The following is a 19,171-nucleotide window of genomic DNA, read 5'->3' on the forward strand; positions in this document are numbered from 1 at the left end:
TGTGAAGATGGTCGAAAGAACGAGACAGATTACAATTCAAATTTCATATATTATTTCATACATCTTATTACACGTACGTCGTTGTTGTCTTTGTCGATAATCGTAGTATCGTTATCGATAATATTTATAATAACAACCTAAACGACCATATTACTTACATCCCTACGTTTACTATATCCTTTTTTTTTCTTTTTTTTTGTCACTTTACATATTGATTTTTATCTCTCGAGCCCTTTGTTACGTACAACGCATCGATCTCTGCGTTAGTCGAGGTGCCAGTGATCGCGCAAGTGAGAAGTGACGTCTCGTTTCTTACATCGACCTTAGTGAAAAGGACCGAAAAAGTGAAAATATAAATTTCGCCTAGCACTCTGTGTTGAGCATGCGCGCAAATTTTTTTTTTTTTTTTTATTTACACAGTATAATTATTCAAAGTAAAACGAATTAAACCCCCATCATAGATTTATACGAATACTAGAATTAAAATAGCGACCTTTGGATAACGACGATCATCCTCGAAATATCCTATCGGTTCGTAATTACTTTTTAGAAAATGGTACATATGTACACAGATGATCAGTATGTCCTTGTATATATATATAACTTATGTACACGGTACGTGTCATGGTATTCGTACACGCGCATATCCGTACATAACTTTTGTTTCTCGAGAAATCTTTAACGAAGATAACGAAGATAAGGGCCGACATTATTTTGCCGTTGCTCTTTGCAAAATTCTACCTAACTACGTTGATTCTTCCAAACGGCGCAAGCCTATGTATATTATATACATTAGAGTGTCTCCCTGACACCGAAAGGTTCGATCCTCTCGCGAACGATTACCTTTGGCACAGTATACGATTAGAAAATTCGTGATTTCGCGCAACAAGATACGTTCGGTAGATGAATTCCCGTGTACAAACGGTATCACATGTGTGTAACACTGACTGTAAGCGGGGAGGAAAGACGATGTAACGCGATCGCTCCACTCCCTCTCGCCCTTCTCGTCCGAAATGCTCTCGTCGATCTCTACTCTCGAGATAACTAGGATAATAACAAGCGAGCGTACATACAAAGAACGGAAAGGATTCGTGATAATCGTTATCAAATTGCACATTTTAACGTAGAGGAACGATAGATCGAATATACAAAGTACCGAGTTGCATCTGGTTAAATCGAAAGTCACGTCGAGACAGCTAAATTTAAACGGTTCACGCTTCAAATACTTCGCTCATTCGCTTTGTTCGCGTTACAACCAGTTACTTAGCTCGTACTCTCGAAACGAACACGCCGATTTAAATTCGACTACGTGATTCATTGGAACGCAAGAGAACGGATATGGCACTCACGAGCCATACGGCAAAGTACCGAGGTTCAACGATATGTCTAACACGAAGGGGACTGTCTTTGGCCGTGTTTCGCGTACCAATAACAGCGATCGCCATTGACCGTCAGAGTAGTCCGTTTAGCTATTGTCGATGATATGTACCGAAGCCTTGACGTTTCCATCAACCGGCGACTCTGCGATTCACTTCCGATCGCCCCATCCGGCGCTGTTATAAAACCAGGACGAAGCACTTTCGTCCCTCGTTTTACTCCATGTATTGTCTAAACTGCTTCCACCGCCATCCTGCGCATGATTCAAAGAATGTTCCCCGTATATGTAGCAAACGATAGATTGTTCGATTCGTTAGATGCTCGTGCTTACCACGACGTTTAATTGATGCGAGGCGGGAGAAAGATAATCCATATTAGTATAGTAAGAAGAGTAATTCTGATAGCACTGTTGTTGAGACGTGGTTGTGGTCCACGCTAACCTCTGATGGTCACCGGGGAATCCTCCGCCGCTCTCCGTAACAGCCGGGCTCCAGATACTACTGCTACTGCCTCCACTGCTGTACACCGTTCCCCCTAACTGAAAAGCCGGCAACTCTCTGAAGCCCTTATCCACCGCGGGTAAAAAGTTTTTAGGGAACGTGTTTTTGGTCGATAACTTACGCTCGGTGGGGTCGTACTGGTAGCCAAGAGCAAACTGGTTGCGCTTCCTGCTGGTTTGTACTGAGGAGAATCCCTCAGAAGAGCCGGCGAGCTGGCCGCTGAACCACCTGTACCTCCGCTCCTACGCAAACGAATTAAAACTATAAAAAACTGATGTTGCAAATCGATACTCGATAGAGTGGAACGACACGAGCATCTTCGAAGGTGATAATTTAAGACGCGCTGCACCGTTCGTCATCGTTCGATCGCCTATTAATCTTTGCATTCGTATTGAAAGAAATTCTCTTTTCGTGAAATAAAAATGACGACAGCTCGGGTTTTGTACAGAAGAAATATATCAACGTAAAGCGATATTTACAGAGGTGTTGTGGCAGGCACCGCCGCAGCAGGCGTGGGCGTGGTAGCAATCGAAGGACTTTTTCCAGAGGGCGGATTGTTGCTTGGATTCCCGGAGGGCTTTTTCGACCTCGGTGCTTTGTCCTGTTGTTGTTGCTGTTGCTTCTGTTGCTGCCTGCACTTGGCCCTGCGATTTTTGAACCACACCTACGGCACGCGCGACTTAAAATTCATGATCGTTCCGTGGAAGAAACGCGAATATTCGAATACGCGTGTTTTGTCCGACGAGACATAGAAAACGAAATACCTACGTTTACCTACTTTTTTTCAATAAATGGCTGAAAGCAGCTTTCCATCCATGTTTATTCCCGTTGAATCGCGGCGAGGTGCAGGTCTCATAGGAAACGAGCACGGAATGGTGTACAGAGCTTTCATAAAGCTGGCGTAATAGCCAATTATAAGGGAATACAGCACCGATGCAACTATCAATTACCAATCAAGCCGGCTTCGATAACGCGGAGAGAAACCGACGCGTATCATACTTGTTCGCGTCCGCTGATGCAACGAAATGACAGAAGGCAAACAAGTTGACGCGAGGGCAAACTTTCGCTAATGGAATAATTTTGCCAGCTTCCGATTTTTCCTCCCAACTCAGATACCGCACGCGCGCTTTTCGTTATCATCCACTTTGACTATCGGTCCACGCTTTCCGTCGATGCTACAAGATTAATGCGCGGATCACATCACTGACGACGATGGCAAACGAGATCGAATGGCTGACGAGATGGAAAGTTAATAGTCTGCAAATCGTTCGACGAACGTTTGTATAAGTTCCAAAGTTCCATCGTTGCCGACAAGCGGCGAGGGGGTTCGAATTGCACGTAATTATTTAATCGAGAAACGATACTTTGGTTACAGACATCTATCGACGTTGATTTCGCTGTCGGAGTACGCGACAGACATGGTTCGTCCTTCGATCCGTCGTTCGCCCTCCTAGATTTCCAGAACGCGAGAACGACCTTTGCAGAAGGAGAAGGAGAGTGAACGAAACGGCTGGAAGAACGAAGAGGGAGAATAAAGAGACGAGGAAAAGGGAGGGACGAAGACGGGGGGGAGGTGAGAGCAAGGAGGAGAGGGAGAGCAGAGAAAGAGAGGAGCCTAGAGAAGCCCTGCGCGATCAATGTTAGAAGCGGAGAGGTGAGCTTGGGTTTCTACGGATTTTCTGGGGAACGACACGAGCAACCCGCGTTCTGCCACTGAAGCTGCTCCCTGGTGTATGTTCCTACGTACTCTATACGAATTCCCTAGTTTTAACCCATCCTCGTTACACCGCTAAAGACTTTGCTTTGTCTCTGTCGCCTCTAAATCGCGACATGTGGCACTTACGATCGACGTAGAGAAAAAAGAAAAAAAAACGAACGACTATCGCGAAGACGGGTGTTATACTTGCACGTAGAAAGCTATTAGGAGACCGTCAGATTCGACGGGAAGCGCGATCACGTTGTCCGGTGGTTTGGTTCAATTGAAAAGCCGCGCAGGGGTCAGAAAACACGAGTCGTGAAGAGAAGGTTCCGGTTTTGCAGTCGAGGACGAACGTGCGCAAGACTATGGACCCGGTTGGACCCATTCAATTCATTTACGGGGCTGGGACCAGGTGCGTTGGCCCGCAATTGCGGATGCAGCGCGCCCTTTCCGCCCGTGATGAGGGTGGAATATGCACGGACACGTTTTCGGAGATTGTTGGCTTCGAAAGTCGATCCGCACGACACGAATTCGTTCGTGACAGTGTAACGATTCGACGATTCCACGAATCGCCGCACGTCATTCGACCATTTTTGTCACGGAAATTTCCTTTTTTCATTCGGTCAAAGCTGCCGAAACAGTTCGGAAAGCGTCCCGACCGATGGAATTCGATGGGAATTTTTTTCACTCGACGATGCGAACGCACTTACGGGGTAAACCTAGTAACTTAGTTAACACCCCGTGTCCAGGAAACACGAGCGTTCGGTAAATCGATGTTGCGTACGAGACACTACTACTATCTGCATGCCGACACTACAACCCCTCGGTAACGAAACACCGATCAACGTCTCCCCGTATCGTTTCGCCGCTGGCAGAAACCGACATCCTCGCGCCTTGCTTTAAAACTATCTCGACATACCTGCACTCTCGACTCTGGTAGATTGATCTTCATCGCTACTTCCTCCCGCATAAAAATATCCGGGTATTTGGTCTTTGAGAACAGTCCCTCGAGAACGTCCAACTGCGCCCGGGTGAACGTCGTTCGCTCCCTGCGTTGCTTCCTTGGGTTACCTTTGACAGAGAACATTAGGATCGTGATATATCTGCGTGCGAAACTTTCCACTCTTACAAGTATCGTTAAAGCTAATAATAACTGCAATAGTAGTTTCAATTAAATGAATTTATTAATAGTATAGAGAGAATGAGGGGCACTCACAGTAGTAGGACTCACCGGCGGGAGTACAACCAGGGTAGCCAATGGTGGAGTGAAGTGCCTCGATAGGCGGCATACCAAGAGCGCTGACGTAAGGGTTGGTCTTGAGGGCGCCGTAGGGCCCGGCCGCGGACGCCCCGAAAGCGGCGGGCCCGAATAGATCGGAGGCCGAGGTGGTGGAGGCGGCGAGGCCCCCGAGATCGGTGGCGCCGGCGCCCCCGCTGCAGCCGGATGTACCGCCGAGGCTGTTCGGCCACATCACCACCCCCTCGGCCCCCACCACGACCACCCGCCCGCCTCGCGGCCGAGTCTACACAAACCTCCTCCGCTCCTCGCAATTAGCTGCTGTTTCTGAAATTCGAATTCACAACACGGTATTTGCAACAGGCCAATCGCATCCCCTGCCATTCATCGTTTCTCTAGCTCAATGTGGCAGCGGAAACGTCCAAGTGGTCGTGGAAATCGATCTACGAGGTAATCGTAGCGAAATTCCAAATTCTTGGGAAACGATTATTATCGGTTAAGTATCGGGTAACCTAACCACCACGAACGAGGGACGAACGTCGCGTCAAACGTGGACAATGGAAAGCTGCTGGCCGGTATGTACGAATATCGAAACCGATCGCGTAACGACGCGGTTGACAGGTGGCTACGTCGGATAATCCAAAGAAGATGCAACACGACTCCGTCATTTTTCGAAGCTATTCCCCCTCTCTCCCGATGACCCCGTGGACGACGACGCGCAGGCTAATTCCGAAAACGTGCCGTCCACTCGAAAACCGAGAACGACGTCGAAAAGGGGGTGAGCCCGCGGATGTTTCGAGATACGCGCCGTAGCCTTTCCGTTTCACGTTTAGCCGCTACTTAAGCCGCGTTTTATCCTCTCCGATTACAAAGTCAAGAACGTCGGTCTATCGGTCCCATTCCTCTCGCCTTTCGATCTCGCATCCTCGCATCCAGACTTGTATTAATTTATTTGCCTTTCCATTTATCGCCGTCCTCGCGTCTCGCATCTGTAGCGGCGTCGTGTCGGACCATCGGCAATATCGTTCTTCGTCGACGTCGATGTGTCCAAGGCGGGGAGAGGCTGCCGCCTAGCATGTGTTTCGGATTAAGGTAAGCTAATCGCCCGGTAATTAACACGTGCAACGTGAAAAACAATCGGATGACGACAACGGCGCGGAAGGCGACCAACTGTCGTCTCGAAATTGCTCGTTGCTGGCTCGTGAAACGAAGACGACGCCGGTCCGTGTGAGAAAAACATTCGTCGAACTGACACACTCGTATACAGCAACGAAGGATTTCTATCTGCGGCAGAAGCAATTTCCCGGTTCGCTGTAGATCGTGTTTTCAATGGTGCACTTGCTCGAAATGAAATTTCACATCGATAAATCCACTTTAATAAAGCATTGTTTCCATTTGGATGGTCGCTGCGACGGAACTACAAGTTTCGTATGAAAGGAACAAGGACGCGTGAAGGGTGCTCACCAGGGTACTCGTACGATTACTCGAGCGAAAGTTGCTTCGCTCAAATATGGATGAGATACTCGAGTGGCGCTCGATTTTCGCAGTATATCGTGGCCCGTTGCGTTCGCGATCGAAAGTTGAACCGCGCCTTACCAGGGGGTAAAAGGCTATAGTTGTGGAATCGAGGGAAGTCGAATTTTCGATCGTTTATAATTCATCGGTTAACGAGTTATCTATCTCGGTGGTCATTGATTCGAAGAAAAAAGAAAAAGCGAGAAGCACAGAGGAGGTTGAAGCGTCGTTCGAAACAGTATAGTCGCGATAACTTGTCCGTTTAATTACGTTCTTTGCCGGAGATCCTTCCTCCGAAATGAAGTTTCAGCTCGGTGAAAGAGAATCCATAAAGCACGAGCTTCCCCGTGACGCCTCTTTCCCGGCACGCTATATTAAAATTTGGCTCACTATGAAAAGAAGGCCAGCGAAGAAAGGGCGGCTGCTCTCGAGGGTCCTCGTGAAGTAAGTCAGGCGCGAATCTCTACCTTTGTGCACTGCTGCGCTTTACACTAGCCACAAAGCACTCGTTACAAGCCAGCCGACGCGACGTATGGCTGAGAAACGTGCAAACAATCATCGGTTGGCAATATTCGGTGTCTGGATTTTTCCGCGATTCACTCGCCCCTTCGTACCTGCGGTTTTTCGCGCCGGACAAGCCGCGTGCCGCGAATCCACCGATATCGGCGCGAACATTTAATTTAAACGAGCGGTTACGAGTTGCAGAAGGGGGTGCTACGGTTTTCGAAACAAAGACCAGTGACCTATAGGGGAGTGCGGACTCTATCGCGAACCTGCCACACTTATTTACACTGTCGTGATATTAAAAGTACGCCGCGAACGCGGAAAGTCGAAAAGGGGGTGGTGAGGTGCTCGAGAATTCTCTCTAGTCGCGGTAGCCAGAAGTAGTCTCTTTATCTTTGTGCAGTTCGGCGCACAGGACAATGCACTTGTTACAGACCGCCAAGTGTGGACAAAATGCCCAAGTCACCACTCGATTGGCCCTCGAGGGCACTCGAGTAGTCTACGACCCTGCTGTAACGCAAAGGCAGAGAGAAACGGTGCGAGTCGGAGAAAGATGGAGAGCTTGCCTTTTCCACCCCCGATGAATCGATCTCCCGCTGCAACCAGTCACCCCCACCCTCGCCCTTCGTCAGTTCGGCCCTACTGCAAACACTTTGTGTTACCAATCGACGTATATACCGGCACGTTGTCCCTAATGACTGTTAAATCCCCATTATTGCGTATCGCGTGTGCCCGCTGTCTCGGGGGTTGCGCCCACGCGCTTAAGAATTCGAAACGCGAATATTCGACGGATAGTATCTGCGAATTCGACGATTCGTTGACGATGGCCACGTGCGCCTATTACTCGCCCTCCGCTTTCCGTCGACCGAAGTCCGCCAATCGTGCGGAAGCGACGAGCTTCTTCGGCGTTTAATTAATCGCGATCGGATTAAAGGAAGCGGATGCGTTCGCGAAAGTATCGAAAGCGCGTACCCGTTGAAACGATAAATCTTCGATGGAGCAGAGCCGATTTCTCGCAAATGGCTGGCGCAAATGTGGTTGCGAGGCAGCGTAACGCGATCGAAAGAAGAAATACAACGGACTTGGAGAAGTCTGCGAGCAGAATTTCCGCCGAAGTTATATTCGGCCGCGCACAAGAAGCGACTCTAGCGAAGCTACCGCGGAAAGTTAAGTTCCGGCCGCATTGTTTCCAGGAGTGTTTGCACACAACCGCATTGTTCCTGAAGAGCACTCTCTCGCTCCGGGCGTCCACAATGGACGTGTACCGTACGTCGTATAGTCTGTGCGTGAAGAGGAGGGCGGTGCGCGCTGGTAGCACCAGAAAAAGCCAGAAAGTACTCGTCGCGTATTAACCGATTTTACCAAATATGCATTTCAACGACTGGTTGCTGGCGACCGCGATCGTTATTGCAAAATCTCTTCCCGTCTTTCCCTTCGAACGACGGTCGGAATCGCGTCACGAGGTGTCGGAGCGGCGGAGCGTCGGGCGCTTCCAGAGATCGTCCTCCGGGAAGAAAAAAGATCGCGTCTTGGTGCTTCAAAGTCGAGGGCGGGCTTTTCCACGGAACAAAAACCTGTCCGCGGGCGTCTTGTACAGAATCGCAGTTGAATACCTCCGCTAAGAGGTGGTATCCACGTAGTCACGAGGAAACGTTTCTTCGCCGAGTCGCATTCAATGCAATTTAGCCCGAAGGACGCCGTTGTTGTGCGTTCATTGAGCGTAAAACTTAATTCCCGTGGAAATACCATGAACTAGACATATATATGTATGTATATACCTATCTTCGAAGCTGTTCTCTCACTCGGATAGTTAGGTTTTATTCTCGGTTGCAAGAAAAAACATTCCAATGGGGTTGCGCTATCCTCTTCTCCTCGGGGATCAGCTCTTCCTTTTTTCTTCGCGTTCTTCCGTTTCCTTTCTTCTTTTGCTTTCATTCTTCCCGTCTTCTTTCCACGACCGACCAAACTTACCGATCTCGAGCCAATTTCCAGAAGGTTGCTGTTCCTTGCCGTTCACGCGGTGACCGCGTCTTCTCCGCAGCTTCGCTTGCCATCTTGAAACCAATCACACGTGACACGATTCTCTTCTTCGAACTCGTCGCAACACTCGACGATCGGAATTAGCACCTTCGTTCTCGTTTTCATTCTCGCTCTCCTTCGTTCGTTCGTTCGTTCGTTGGTACTTCGATACTCGAACGTTTCCCAACCGTTTACCACGTACTATCGCTGCGTTCTCTCCAACAGACGCCTTAACCTCGCTCTTAAACTCTTTACGTCCGTTCGTTGCATAGGAGCGGCAAAAAGGAACGATATAACGTCCTCGATACGTTGCGAAAACCTGATGCCGACTAGAATTCGAAGCGTTCTCCGCTCACGGGAAGGATGTTTCACCGCGTATGCACGACGAGGAGACCGAAGGTCCTCCTCGTGGAAGGCGGACCTTAACCGGGAGGGAGGCAAGCCAAGAAGATTACCGTAAGCAGATTATTTCCGTGGAAATCCTGCTGGCCAACTCTCTCGACGCTCTGCCACGGTCGAACGTTTCGGGAACCGAATTGTCCCGTGGAATCGTTTCCGCGAACGGACGTTCCGTCGCGTCGTCGCGATTCGCGCGTAATTTCCTTCGAAAAACCCTGTCGGTGTCGTTACGGGCTTCCGCGGAACGTACGCGTTCCCTTACGACACGGTGTTCCAGTTTCGCTCGATTCGGTCGACAACGAGATCGGCAGACTCGTCGTGCGTATCGCGTAGCTATCGTTCATGCAACCAGACAAACTCGGTACATTTCTAGCGAGAAGAAGTTACTTTTTCACGCGATTTGCGAATCGTTTAATGGAACAGTGACGCGAGAAAAAATACGAGCGGATTAAATTTTTTATGACAACGTCGTGCGGTTATTTAACTGCGAACCGACAACAGGGAGAAAATACCCGCTAACCGATACCGGCTGTAATTAATAAAACGTGTACCGACGCTTGCGTGCAACAACGCTACCGATGGAATGTTCTTTTTTTTTTTTTTTTATCGACATGTTATTTTATATAAAAATAAAAAGATGAAACTACCTATTTGCAAATTGTGTCGTTTTGTGGAGCGCTGAGTAGATTCTTCGATGGTATTTTTTTTTTACAAAACAATCGAAATGCTTAGTTTTCGTCGCAGTGCTACGTTTACCTCGACTATCTATTATATGCATATAGTTGCAGATATATTTTATTTATTTATATATATATATAAATACACGGGTAGCTGGACGTTGCAGCGCGCAGTTATTTATGAATCAGTGTAATTTGCCAGTGTTTTTTTCGTGATTCGGGAAAAAGTTCTCTCGTTGTTTGGGAATATTGCAGGGCACGTACGCCCGCGGATTTATATTCCCTCTTTGGTTGAATGAAAGCTCGGCGTACGCCTCGCCGATTAAATGCCGGCATTTTCGAGGTTTTCGCGCACCGCAGCGTCCGAATTTGATTCCATTGGTTGGGTTTTCCCCTGCCCTCCGGCTATCTGTCGCTTTTCTTTTTTTCCATTTACCGCGAAAAGTAATCGCACAGATAACCCTACGTCTATAAAAATTGATACCGTACGATTCTCCTCTCTGTTTCCTGGAGACATTCCGTGGGAAAGATTTTCGTAGCCAGCCGCGAATCGATCGTACGTCAAAGCAGAAAGATATTTATCCATGCGAAACGTAGCCCACGAGATATCGCGTTCGAACGTTACGAATCAACGACTATAGACATTCGCGTGCGTGAATTATCGTCGTTCACCTTGCGAGCGAGCCGTGCCTCGTAAATTGCGAGAATCCGATGTACTCGCAAAGGGAAGCCCAGTTGCTATTACGAAACGAGTAAACATCCGATCGATAAACGAACGTCGTCGGTGATTCTTGGTCACCGTAACGCGCTTCGTGTCAGCGTAAGCGTTCGCGATTCCTACGTCGCGAACATCTGGACGATTTTTTTCTCTTTTTTTTTAAATCACACGCGCGATCTCTCATCGGCACGGTCGACGCGATAGGCACGATGTTACTGGAGGAATCGCGGCGAACGAATCGTCCAGCTCGTTCCGGAGCTCGATCTCGCCGGGGTCCCCTTCGATCGACGCTCGCAGATGACACTCGCTGACGACACTCGCGGACGACACTCGCGTGACGGAATGCAGTCACTCGAGGCTGCTCTCCAGGTGAAAATAAACAATGTACTTACCCGTGGATCGTAGAAATGGTTGGAAGCGACGTGGACGGCGGTGTTCTCGTTACGAAAGGGTGTAATCCTCGATAAAGAATCGACTGGATACGAGGTGGAGCCGGTGATGCCGGTGACGTTGAGCAGGTTGGAAAACAAAGGTTAGGTATCCAGTGGTTGATCGGTCGCACGGCACACACGCTCGTCGCTACTGCCGCGACGTTTCGCACTACCGAGGATGTCCGATAGAGTATATCACGAATATGTAGACCGATAATGACTATTCTATTCCCTAATCCGGTCGCGTCTCTGTCTTTTTCTCTTTCCGTTCGCGGGATCCCTCTCTGTTTCTCGGCGGTCGGCACTCGTTCCGTTCGTGGCACTGTCTTTCTCGCTCTCTCCTGCCGGCAGCGTTCCGTGTGCGGGATGTGGGACAAACCCGGGACAGATGGACAGGGATAGACGGTAGGTAGAGAGAGCAGCGAGCGCGGCGGCGGCTATTATAGCAGGAGGGCGTAGGAGAGCCCAGCTCAACTTTTCACGAGAACTTTAGTTGTTACGGATCGCTCTCTTGGCCGAGGGGTTATGCGCGAGGGGGGCGCTCGCTCGGTCGCTTGGCTGTCGGCGCGGGAGACCGGACTACCTACCGGTCGAGGGGGGAGAGCCGAGGGGGAGTATCCAACCACGGAAGGGGATGAGGTACCGTTCGAAGAGGGGGTAGTTCTGGCAACGAAGGGAAGGACGGACGAACGATGGAGATGGAGAAAGAACGAACGAGTTCGGAGGTGGCGAAGGAACGAGACGGAAAGTTGGCTGCGTTTGCGCGGAGAAAGAGAAGGAACGCCAACCCGAATGGGAAAGAGAACGCGCGCGAAACTGCCTCGGATAGAAAGGAGTAAGGGCAATCGAGGGAGAAACGAAGCTACGCGGAGGCAAAGTGCGAACGAGACGAAGGCCCGACCGACGTCGAACAGCGTCTGCTCGTGGAAAGTTGGCGTGGCTAGGGCCGTGGCATCCAGACCTAACCAAAGTAGTGGGGAACCAATGGATACGGCCCGCACGAACCAACCTAACCAACCGCGATGGCAACGCTTCCTCACCGTTACGACGCGTTACGTACAGTCCGTCTCTAAAAATATATCCGAGCTTCCAGTTCCTCTTCCCCTCGCTTCTTCACCCCCTTTCGCTCTTTCCTTTCTTTCTGTTTCTTCCATCTATCCGGAAAAGATACGCGAATAGATTCTAAATGGAAGAAAATGGACGGACACGGTTGCCCGCACCGTTCTCCCTTCGGCTGATCGGTTGCCCGCCTCGCGAACAACGTCGATCGCCACGCGAGGATCGCCTTGCTTTTTCGAAGGGGGGAGGGCAAAGAACGATCGCGGATCTACGAGACGAGACGAATCGCCTGGCGATTAGAAAAGGATCGGCAACGCGATTGGAAGGAAGCGGATCGAGTCGTAGCGAAGACGCGTTTCGCTTCGACGAATAACACGTATCGCGAGATCGTCTTGCAAGGCGATGAACGTCTGGTTCGCGCAAACGGGGACGTTCATCGAACTTGGTGTTCGCGATTCTCCGCGTCGTTGTATCCGTCCAAGTCGAAACGTTCGCGGTTAATCTCGTTATACAGGCAAAAGAGGAACCCGTTCGACGAACGCGCCAGCTAGTTATCTTTTTCTCGGAACGTCAATCCTCGACTGCGATACTCTCCTCCTTTCGTTACGCCCTGTAGCCAGGTGATAGCTACATAGCTGGGCGTATACCCACAACATAGCAATTTAGCTTGCTCACGTGCGAGCGGTTAATGCTCTTACGGGATTTCGAAAAGATCAGCCAGCATTACTATGCTATTAGCGTAGCTAAAACCGGCTTGCTTCCATAAACCTATACTAACATGCAGCCACTTTATTCACGCCGGTCCATTCATGAACTCTTAGCCAATTTTCCTCATTGACCAATTGACTCGTCGCGCGACTCGCCGCCACGTGACACGCGCGCCCGGCCCACCCAAGTTTCTTATTTTTCGCACCAGTAACCCGCCGACCACTCGTTGGAAATCCGTGTTTCGACTCGGCATCCACGACCACGAGAAAATCACCGTTTCTTCGCCATTCGTTCCTCTTACACGCCTGTTTTCTTTCTCGTTTAAACGGTTTCTACGTCGCGCGAGTCAACGTTATTACAGAAGCCTTACCTGCCACGTAAAGAGTCGAAGAAACGTCCCTGTCGCTAGACGGATGTACGCGTATGCTGGAAAATACAGGGAAGAAAGCGACGAGTTGGTTCGTTGGCGAGCCTAGTTTCGTACGATCGTCGCCGCTATGATTCCGTTTAATATTCGCGTCGATTTCGCGTCAAATCCTACGATCACGCATAACGCATCGAGGTAAGAAGCGTTCGTGCGGCTAATATCGGTTAATCGCCGATAACGCGAACAGCGATGCTATCCTATTCTCTGATATCGCGCGATTACGAAATAAAGCATCGACGCGTAACTCGCGTCAACGGCTTCAAGTACCTCGAACGTCATCGAACGGTGGACGAAGCTTCGGTTGGGTTTCACGAAAAAAATCACCAGCTCTGTACCAGCGCGATATCGGTATCGGAATGTCCGCTGCTTTCGCCGTGTATTTTGACGCGCAGCCAGCTCGTTACGGCGACTGCATCATCGAGCAAACATTCGCGCCCTCGTTATCTTCTGCGCTCGTTCCGCCGCGCCGATTTAATTATCGTAACGCGGCGCTTAAAGATTATTACAAGCGTCATCCAACAGCCGATGATTACCCGAGTCGCGGTGTCTCGTTCCGATTTAAAGAACGCGAGAGTTCGTGGACAAATGTGTAGTCCGTCTGTGGGACGATTGAAAGTCGCGCGAGCAATTCTTTCTCGTGAATTTTCGTCACCGGTCGAACGGGATCGAGAGATCGACGAGAGAAGAGAGGACGCGCGACGAAACGAAGGGCGACTCTGTCCGAGGCGCGATTCTGATCGGTAAAAGAAGGATAACAACGGATTTCGAGGTGCGGCGATCAGTCAGGAAACCTTCGGACATACACAATCAACGAAGGGCGAGACTCTCGTTAAGCGATCGATGCCCGGCGCCCCGTGGCACACCGCGAAAGCACATTCGTACGAGGCTTAAAGTACTCTGCCAGGTTTTATATAGAATGTAGTTCATGCTCATCATCCCGAAGATCAGCCGGCTGAGCCGTTCGACAAACGGTTCGAACAAAAAGCACCGAAAAAAGACAACTCGGTGCAAATAACCTTTGCTACGTTCTCCGACCTTCTCCCCCCGGGCCTCTTCCTCGCTCTGTCTCTCTCTCTCTCTCTCTCTCTCTTTGCCCGCCTTCCCATCCCTTCCGATTTCCCTGCTCTCCCATCTGTTTTCCTCTTTCTCTCTCGTTTCCTCCTTTGTGTCTCCGCGTAGCTCCTTTTCATCCCGTAGCTTCTGATAGTACCTAGTTGCCTCCCTCTCTGGCTCGCGGTCTCGCAAGGCACGGCTCTTTGACGAATAGAGAAAGACGGACAGAGAAGACAGGGAGAGAGGGAATTTGAAACTGAGGCAAGCCGCTTATGAGGCTTTCGTGTAAATCACCGGTGAAAGTCACCGAGTTACTAAGTCAATGAATTACTCCGTTCGCCGACCGAGTCTGCCGGGGTCACACACGTCTCGGGGTTACAGGGTATTATCGGCAATCTTCGCGATCAAATCACCGATCGGGGGGAATATTTTTCGATCGCAGATGCCTTACGACGGACCGAACGCCTCCGTATTTTCCCAATGGTCTGGTTACGATCGATCAGAGAAGACACTTGTCGTCCAACGTTTTGATGTTAATTGGATTCCACCGATGGATCCTCGGTGTTAATCCCGCCGTGGATTATCGTCCCGAGATCTTTTATCAGACATCTCGTCGGTACCGCTTTCGTCGTCCGACTACCGTTCGATCCACCGAATCATCCATCGTAATGTAAATTCGATCGACTGCACCGACACGACCGAGTCTATTACGCGCATTATGCGGCCGTGGAATCCTCGCGCGACGTCTCGTCAACCAACAAATCCCTCTACCTACGGCGACAACGAACGCCATTGATAGTGATTGATCGCGCATCCGTAGATAGAATCGCTAGGTAGAAGGAAAAGTCATGTTCAGGTGGATCTGGAGACTCGCTTTCGGACGGATTCCGCGCTAGATAGACCGGCTGGCTTTTCTTCTGCCAGCCGCTTTTGCTGGTCATCACGAAACGCCCCACGGGAGTCGTCGACGGTCACAACACGTTTCGTGTCGCAGGTGTTACGAGAAACGCCGGGAAAATCGCGTTCGACCGCGTGACAACGTCGAATTACGCGCAAAAGCAATGTTCGATCGGTCGTCGATATCAAATCTCTCGTGACAAGAAGACGTTTAACTGGCTCGAGTCGACTGGCGCAACTTGTTCCTTGATCGACGTTCGTTTGTAATTCGATTTCTTCCAAACAATGGCCGATCTTCGAGCAGAGCCCCTGCGGTGGCCTCGATCCCGTCGCCCATTCACGTAATTCTGCCGCGTAATACTCGCGGGAACCGAGATACCGATCGGTCAATAAGAAATTGATTCTCGACAGTCACCCGCGTCACCGTCGTCGGCCTACCACGAGCTCCGATCTCCGTCGAACCACGAACACGTTTTAACGTTAGACCGACCAAGATTCACCGCCGTCCACGAATTCGAACCGCAATGTTTCCCTCTTCGTTGTTGCGCGCAGCAACCAGAAGAACGGAAAGGGGAACGTGGATAATCGCAAAGAAAAATCCCGCTGCTTTAAACGAAGCTTGTCCCGATCGTGCGGATGACCGTAAATCGCGTAACACCGGAGGCAGGAAGAGCGGCCGAATAAAGGTGGCAGAAGTGGGTGTTCCGAGGGCGGAATCCACGTTCCCACATTTATTATCCTTGAAGCCAAACCGGGACTAACGAGTTTTTGATCGGCGCCGTCCGTGTCGGTCTATAGACACGATGGCATCGGTACCGTCCATCTATGCCTACCTGCTTCTCGATCTCTTCGCCTTTGTCCTCGGCCTCTTCCTGTCGCCATTGTCCAAGGAATCCGGCATTCCGCCGGACGGGAAGAAGATTTCCTTCGAACAAAGCAAAACCGACTCTCTCCGCCTTTCTTCCTGTTCCTTTCTGTGCGACGACAGTCGACTTTTCGGACGACGAAACGAACGTTACACCGTGTGCGGGACTCTGTCGAAGAAGGCGAACCACGGAGTACGACGACGCGATTAATCGTCGTTGCTGAAGTTGCAGCCGCCGAACGAGCGAAGCCTTCGAAAGGACGATGCAAGGGGTCAGAAAAAAATCGCACGGTGCTGATTGAACGGAGAAGAGCAGCGATCCATTTTGCTGGGTATACCGTCCAGATTTCCCGAGGGAGTTTAACACGGCGTAGGGAAAACGACGGCGAGGGAAGAGACGGGACTTGGACTATTAGCGATCACAAATAGGCTATTACGGTCCCATTAATACAGTGCAACGACGAGACGTGCGTTGGTCGAAACACGAACCGCGGATACCAGACTTCCATCAAACCCGCGATCTTCCTCCCTCTCTCATCTCTCTCCTTGTCCATCTAGTTTCTAGCTGCTCTCCCCAGACGGCGGTACTTCTCTGTTTTTACCACCAACCGATGGTATAGGGTTTCCACGAGCCCCAGAGACCGGTAATCCGAGATTCACTTTGTGCGTAAGGTTCCGCGTGCACGTAAGCCGGGGGCATGCTCTCGTATGCACGCGTCGCGACGCCCTACTCGCGTCATCTCGCAGTCCACGGACTCTGGCCATTCTGCGCGAGTTTCGATCGTTCAATGGAGAAAAGCAAAAAAAAAAAAAAAAAGAAAAAAGAAATAAAGGAGAGAACGAAAAGATAGAAAGACCGCGAGAGAGAAATATCATTTGAAATACCATCGATCCACGGAGGAGGGCAGTGGCCTGGAACGAAAGCAAAGACAATGAAAAGGAGGGAAATTCTCGAGAAAGAATGTCGAGAGGGACGTTAATTTAAAGCAAATAGAAGAGTGGAAGCGCGCGCGGAGAGGCGAAACGCTGAAAGGAGCAGCAAACGAGGCGAGAATAAACGTAAGCTCGGCTAATCGACTAGGCAGCCGCGGAGAGCCCGTGCCACGTGCCGACTGGCAAACGTTCCGGTGGCAAACACCGCGACGTTGTTAGCCCAGTTAGTCAACATCGGCGCCTCGGATGTTAAGCCGATCCGTTGTAGCACCGACCAACTCATCCCCGACGTCTCCCTTTCCTGCGAAACGCGCACACGTCCGGCCACCCCATTCTCTCGGCGGGGTGTGCGACTGCTTAAATTTTAACGGATCGTCGGAACAGCTTCTGAGAGCGGCCGGGCGAAAGATCTGCTCGCGAAGAACACGCGAAACACAACGAAGATCCGTCGAGAAACAAACCGTGGGAGAGAAATTTCTCCGGGGATTCTGTTTTGGCAACGCGTTCGAGTTCGCTAGCGTTAAGCTCGTTTGCGCGCTAGAGTCGATTCCTCGACTTTTAACTCGACGCTAAAAGGTTTCCCGCGATCGTCCTTAGAACGTCGGGTGCCGCGGGTAATTAAGCGGAATTCCGGCGAACTTTCGAAAGAACCACCGACTCGATCGGTCGTGAAAGCTTAGGCGTGGAAAGTTTGCCCTTTATCGACTGTATCGGCAACCGTAACGCCGTTCACTGTACACGCTGAAGATAGATTCGCTCGATATCTTTCTTCGCAACGGCGATTAGCAGGGCAAGAAGCTAAACGATTGGTTAAACGTTCGATAAGCGGTCTACGTTGTACATAGACACCGCAAATCCTTTGCAATTCGTAGCAAAGCGCCAATCAGTCGAACTGGATTTGGCTCTCTTCCGTCTAATCCCGCATTCACGCAGAAACAATGCCGGGAGCAGCGGAGTAGCGCGTGCCGCTCATTAGTGCCGATCAATGACTCGATCGGACCGAAACGATAAAGCTGTGTCTCTCTTGCTCGGAGCACGGAGCGACGAAACAGCGACGCGGATGTAGTTTAACGGAGCAACGTCTTGGAGATGTTGCGCGCGTCTAGCTTCGCCTCTTCCTATCGCTGCGAACGGGGACCCTTGACGAAGGGTTGCCGTTGAAGGGCGAACGAAGGCTGGCCGGAATCTCCTCGGTCGTAGAGAGGAACGTAAAGAGGAACCGAGAGCAACAGCGCCGGTAGCAGCAGAAGTAGTAGGTGGAGGAGACAGAGAAGGCGGAGAAGGAGGAAGAGGGTGGTGGCGGTGGTCGTGAGGGGCAGCAATCGGGTGGTGAAGAACCGGAGGAAGGTAGATGCTGCAAGGGCAAGGGGCTAGGGGAAAGCAGGCCGCGCGGCGAGGAGCAGGGTGAACGGGGGTTGTAAGCGGCTTACGCCCGCCGAGCGGAGAGCGACTCCTCGCTAATTATTTATAGGACCCTCTCCCGGCTCTCTCTTCTCGTGCACGGAAGATCCTTTGCCGAGAGTGGAGTTCTCTTCCATCTTTCTTCATCCTCTTTCCTCTCTCTTCCTCCATCTTTGATCTTTTCCTCTTTTCCGTCTCCCTCCACCCTCGCTTTTCTCTCTTTCTCTCTCTCTCGGTTTTTCCCTTTTCTTTTCCACCGCCTCTTCTTCCTATACTCTTCTGCGTTCTCTGTGCAACCAAGTTATATGTACACGGTCCTTTTTTTACGCTGCCGGGGACTGTCCTCGGGTTCTTTAAAATGGGAAAGGTTTGATCGTCGGAGGGTGAAGCACCGTTCTTCCTCAACCCCCGACTTAGCTGTCCTAAAAACTGCAAAAATATTGAACGGCGAGCCCAATTTTTACGATAGATAGAAAAACGCCGTCTCCTACGACGAGAAAACGGAACCGAACGGGCGTGCATCCTCGCAACGTATTCGTCGAAGACCATCGTGGAGTATTATTAACCGCGCAACGTCTCGGGCCGTTCTTTGTCTCGAGGTAATTTACGGTGCGTAAGAAATTCTCAGGTAGTACATGCCATTCCCCTCAGATGGCAACATCCGTCTAATTTAACGAATCTTGCGGCAAACCTGTTCATAATTACGACTTTTGTACGTCTCGTAGGTTCACGGAAAATCGGCAGGTACTCGT

The 19,171-nt window shown here is 50.5% G+C and overlaps 1 protein-coding gene across 4 annotated transcripts; it reads right to left on the reverse strand.

The window, feature by feature from the left end:
* Positions 1-29: 29 nt before the first annotated feature.
* Positions 30-11,969, reverse strand: LOC122566659 (homeobox protein otx5-B-like). Of its 4 annotated transcripts, none has more exons than XM_043724255.1 (7): positions 11,038-11,969; positions 4,808-5,140; positions 4,496-4,647; positions 2,357-2,541; positions 1,999-2,119; positions 1,709-1,915; positions 30-1,630 (listed from the first exon to the last, which is right to left on the reverse strand). In XM_043724255.1, exons 2-7 carry the CDS (start codon positions 5,046-5,048, stop codon positions 1,529-1,531), a joined length of 1,008 nt encoding a protein of 335 aa, XP_043580190.1. In that variant the 5' UTR covers positions 5,049-5,140; positions 11,038-11,969; the 3' UTR covers positions 30-1,528. The 4 variants fall into 4 exon arrangements, with proteins under 4 accessions (XP_043580190.1, XP_043580159.1, XP_043580180.1 ...); XM_043724224.1 differs by having other exon boundaries at positions 4,793-5,140; XM_043724245.1 differs by lacking the exon at positions 11,038-11,969 and adding an exon at positions 10,417-10,920 and having other exon boundaries at positions 4,793-5,140.
* Between the last annotated feature and the right edge of the window lie 7,202 nt (positions 11,970-19,171).

This window comes from Bombus pyrosoma, linkage group LG1 (assembly GCF_014825855.1).
Source record: "Bombus pyrosoma isolate SC7728 linkage group LG1, ASM1482585v1, whole genome shotgun sequence".
NCBI lineage: Eukaryota > Metazoa > Arthropoda > Insecta > Hymenoptera > Apidae > Bombus > Bombus pyrosoma.

Coding starts and splice junctions, on each gene's coding strand:
- LOC122566659 (XM_043724224.1), bottom strand. CDS start 5,048: ATGTGGCCGAACAGCCTCGGCGGTACATCCGGCTGCAGCGGGGGCGCC. Junction 4,648..4,792: donor CGCCGGTGAGTCCTACTACT/GTGAGTGCCCCT, acceptor TCTCTGTCAAAG/GTAACCCAAGGAAGCAACGC. Junction 2,120..2,356: donor GTGCCTGCCACAACACCTCT/GTAAATATCGCT, acceptor TCGTTTGCGTAG/GAGCGGAGGTACAGGTGGTT.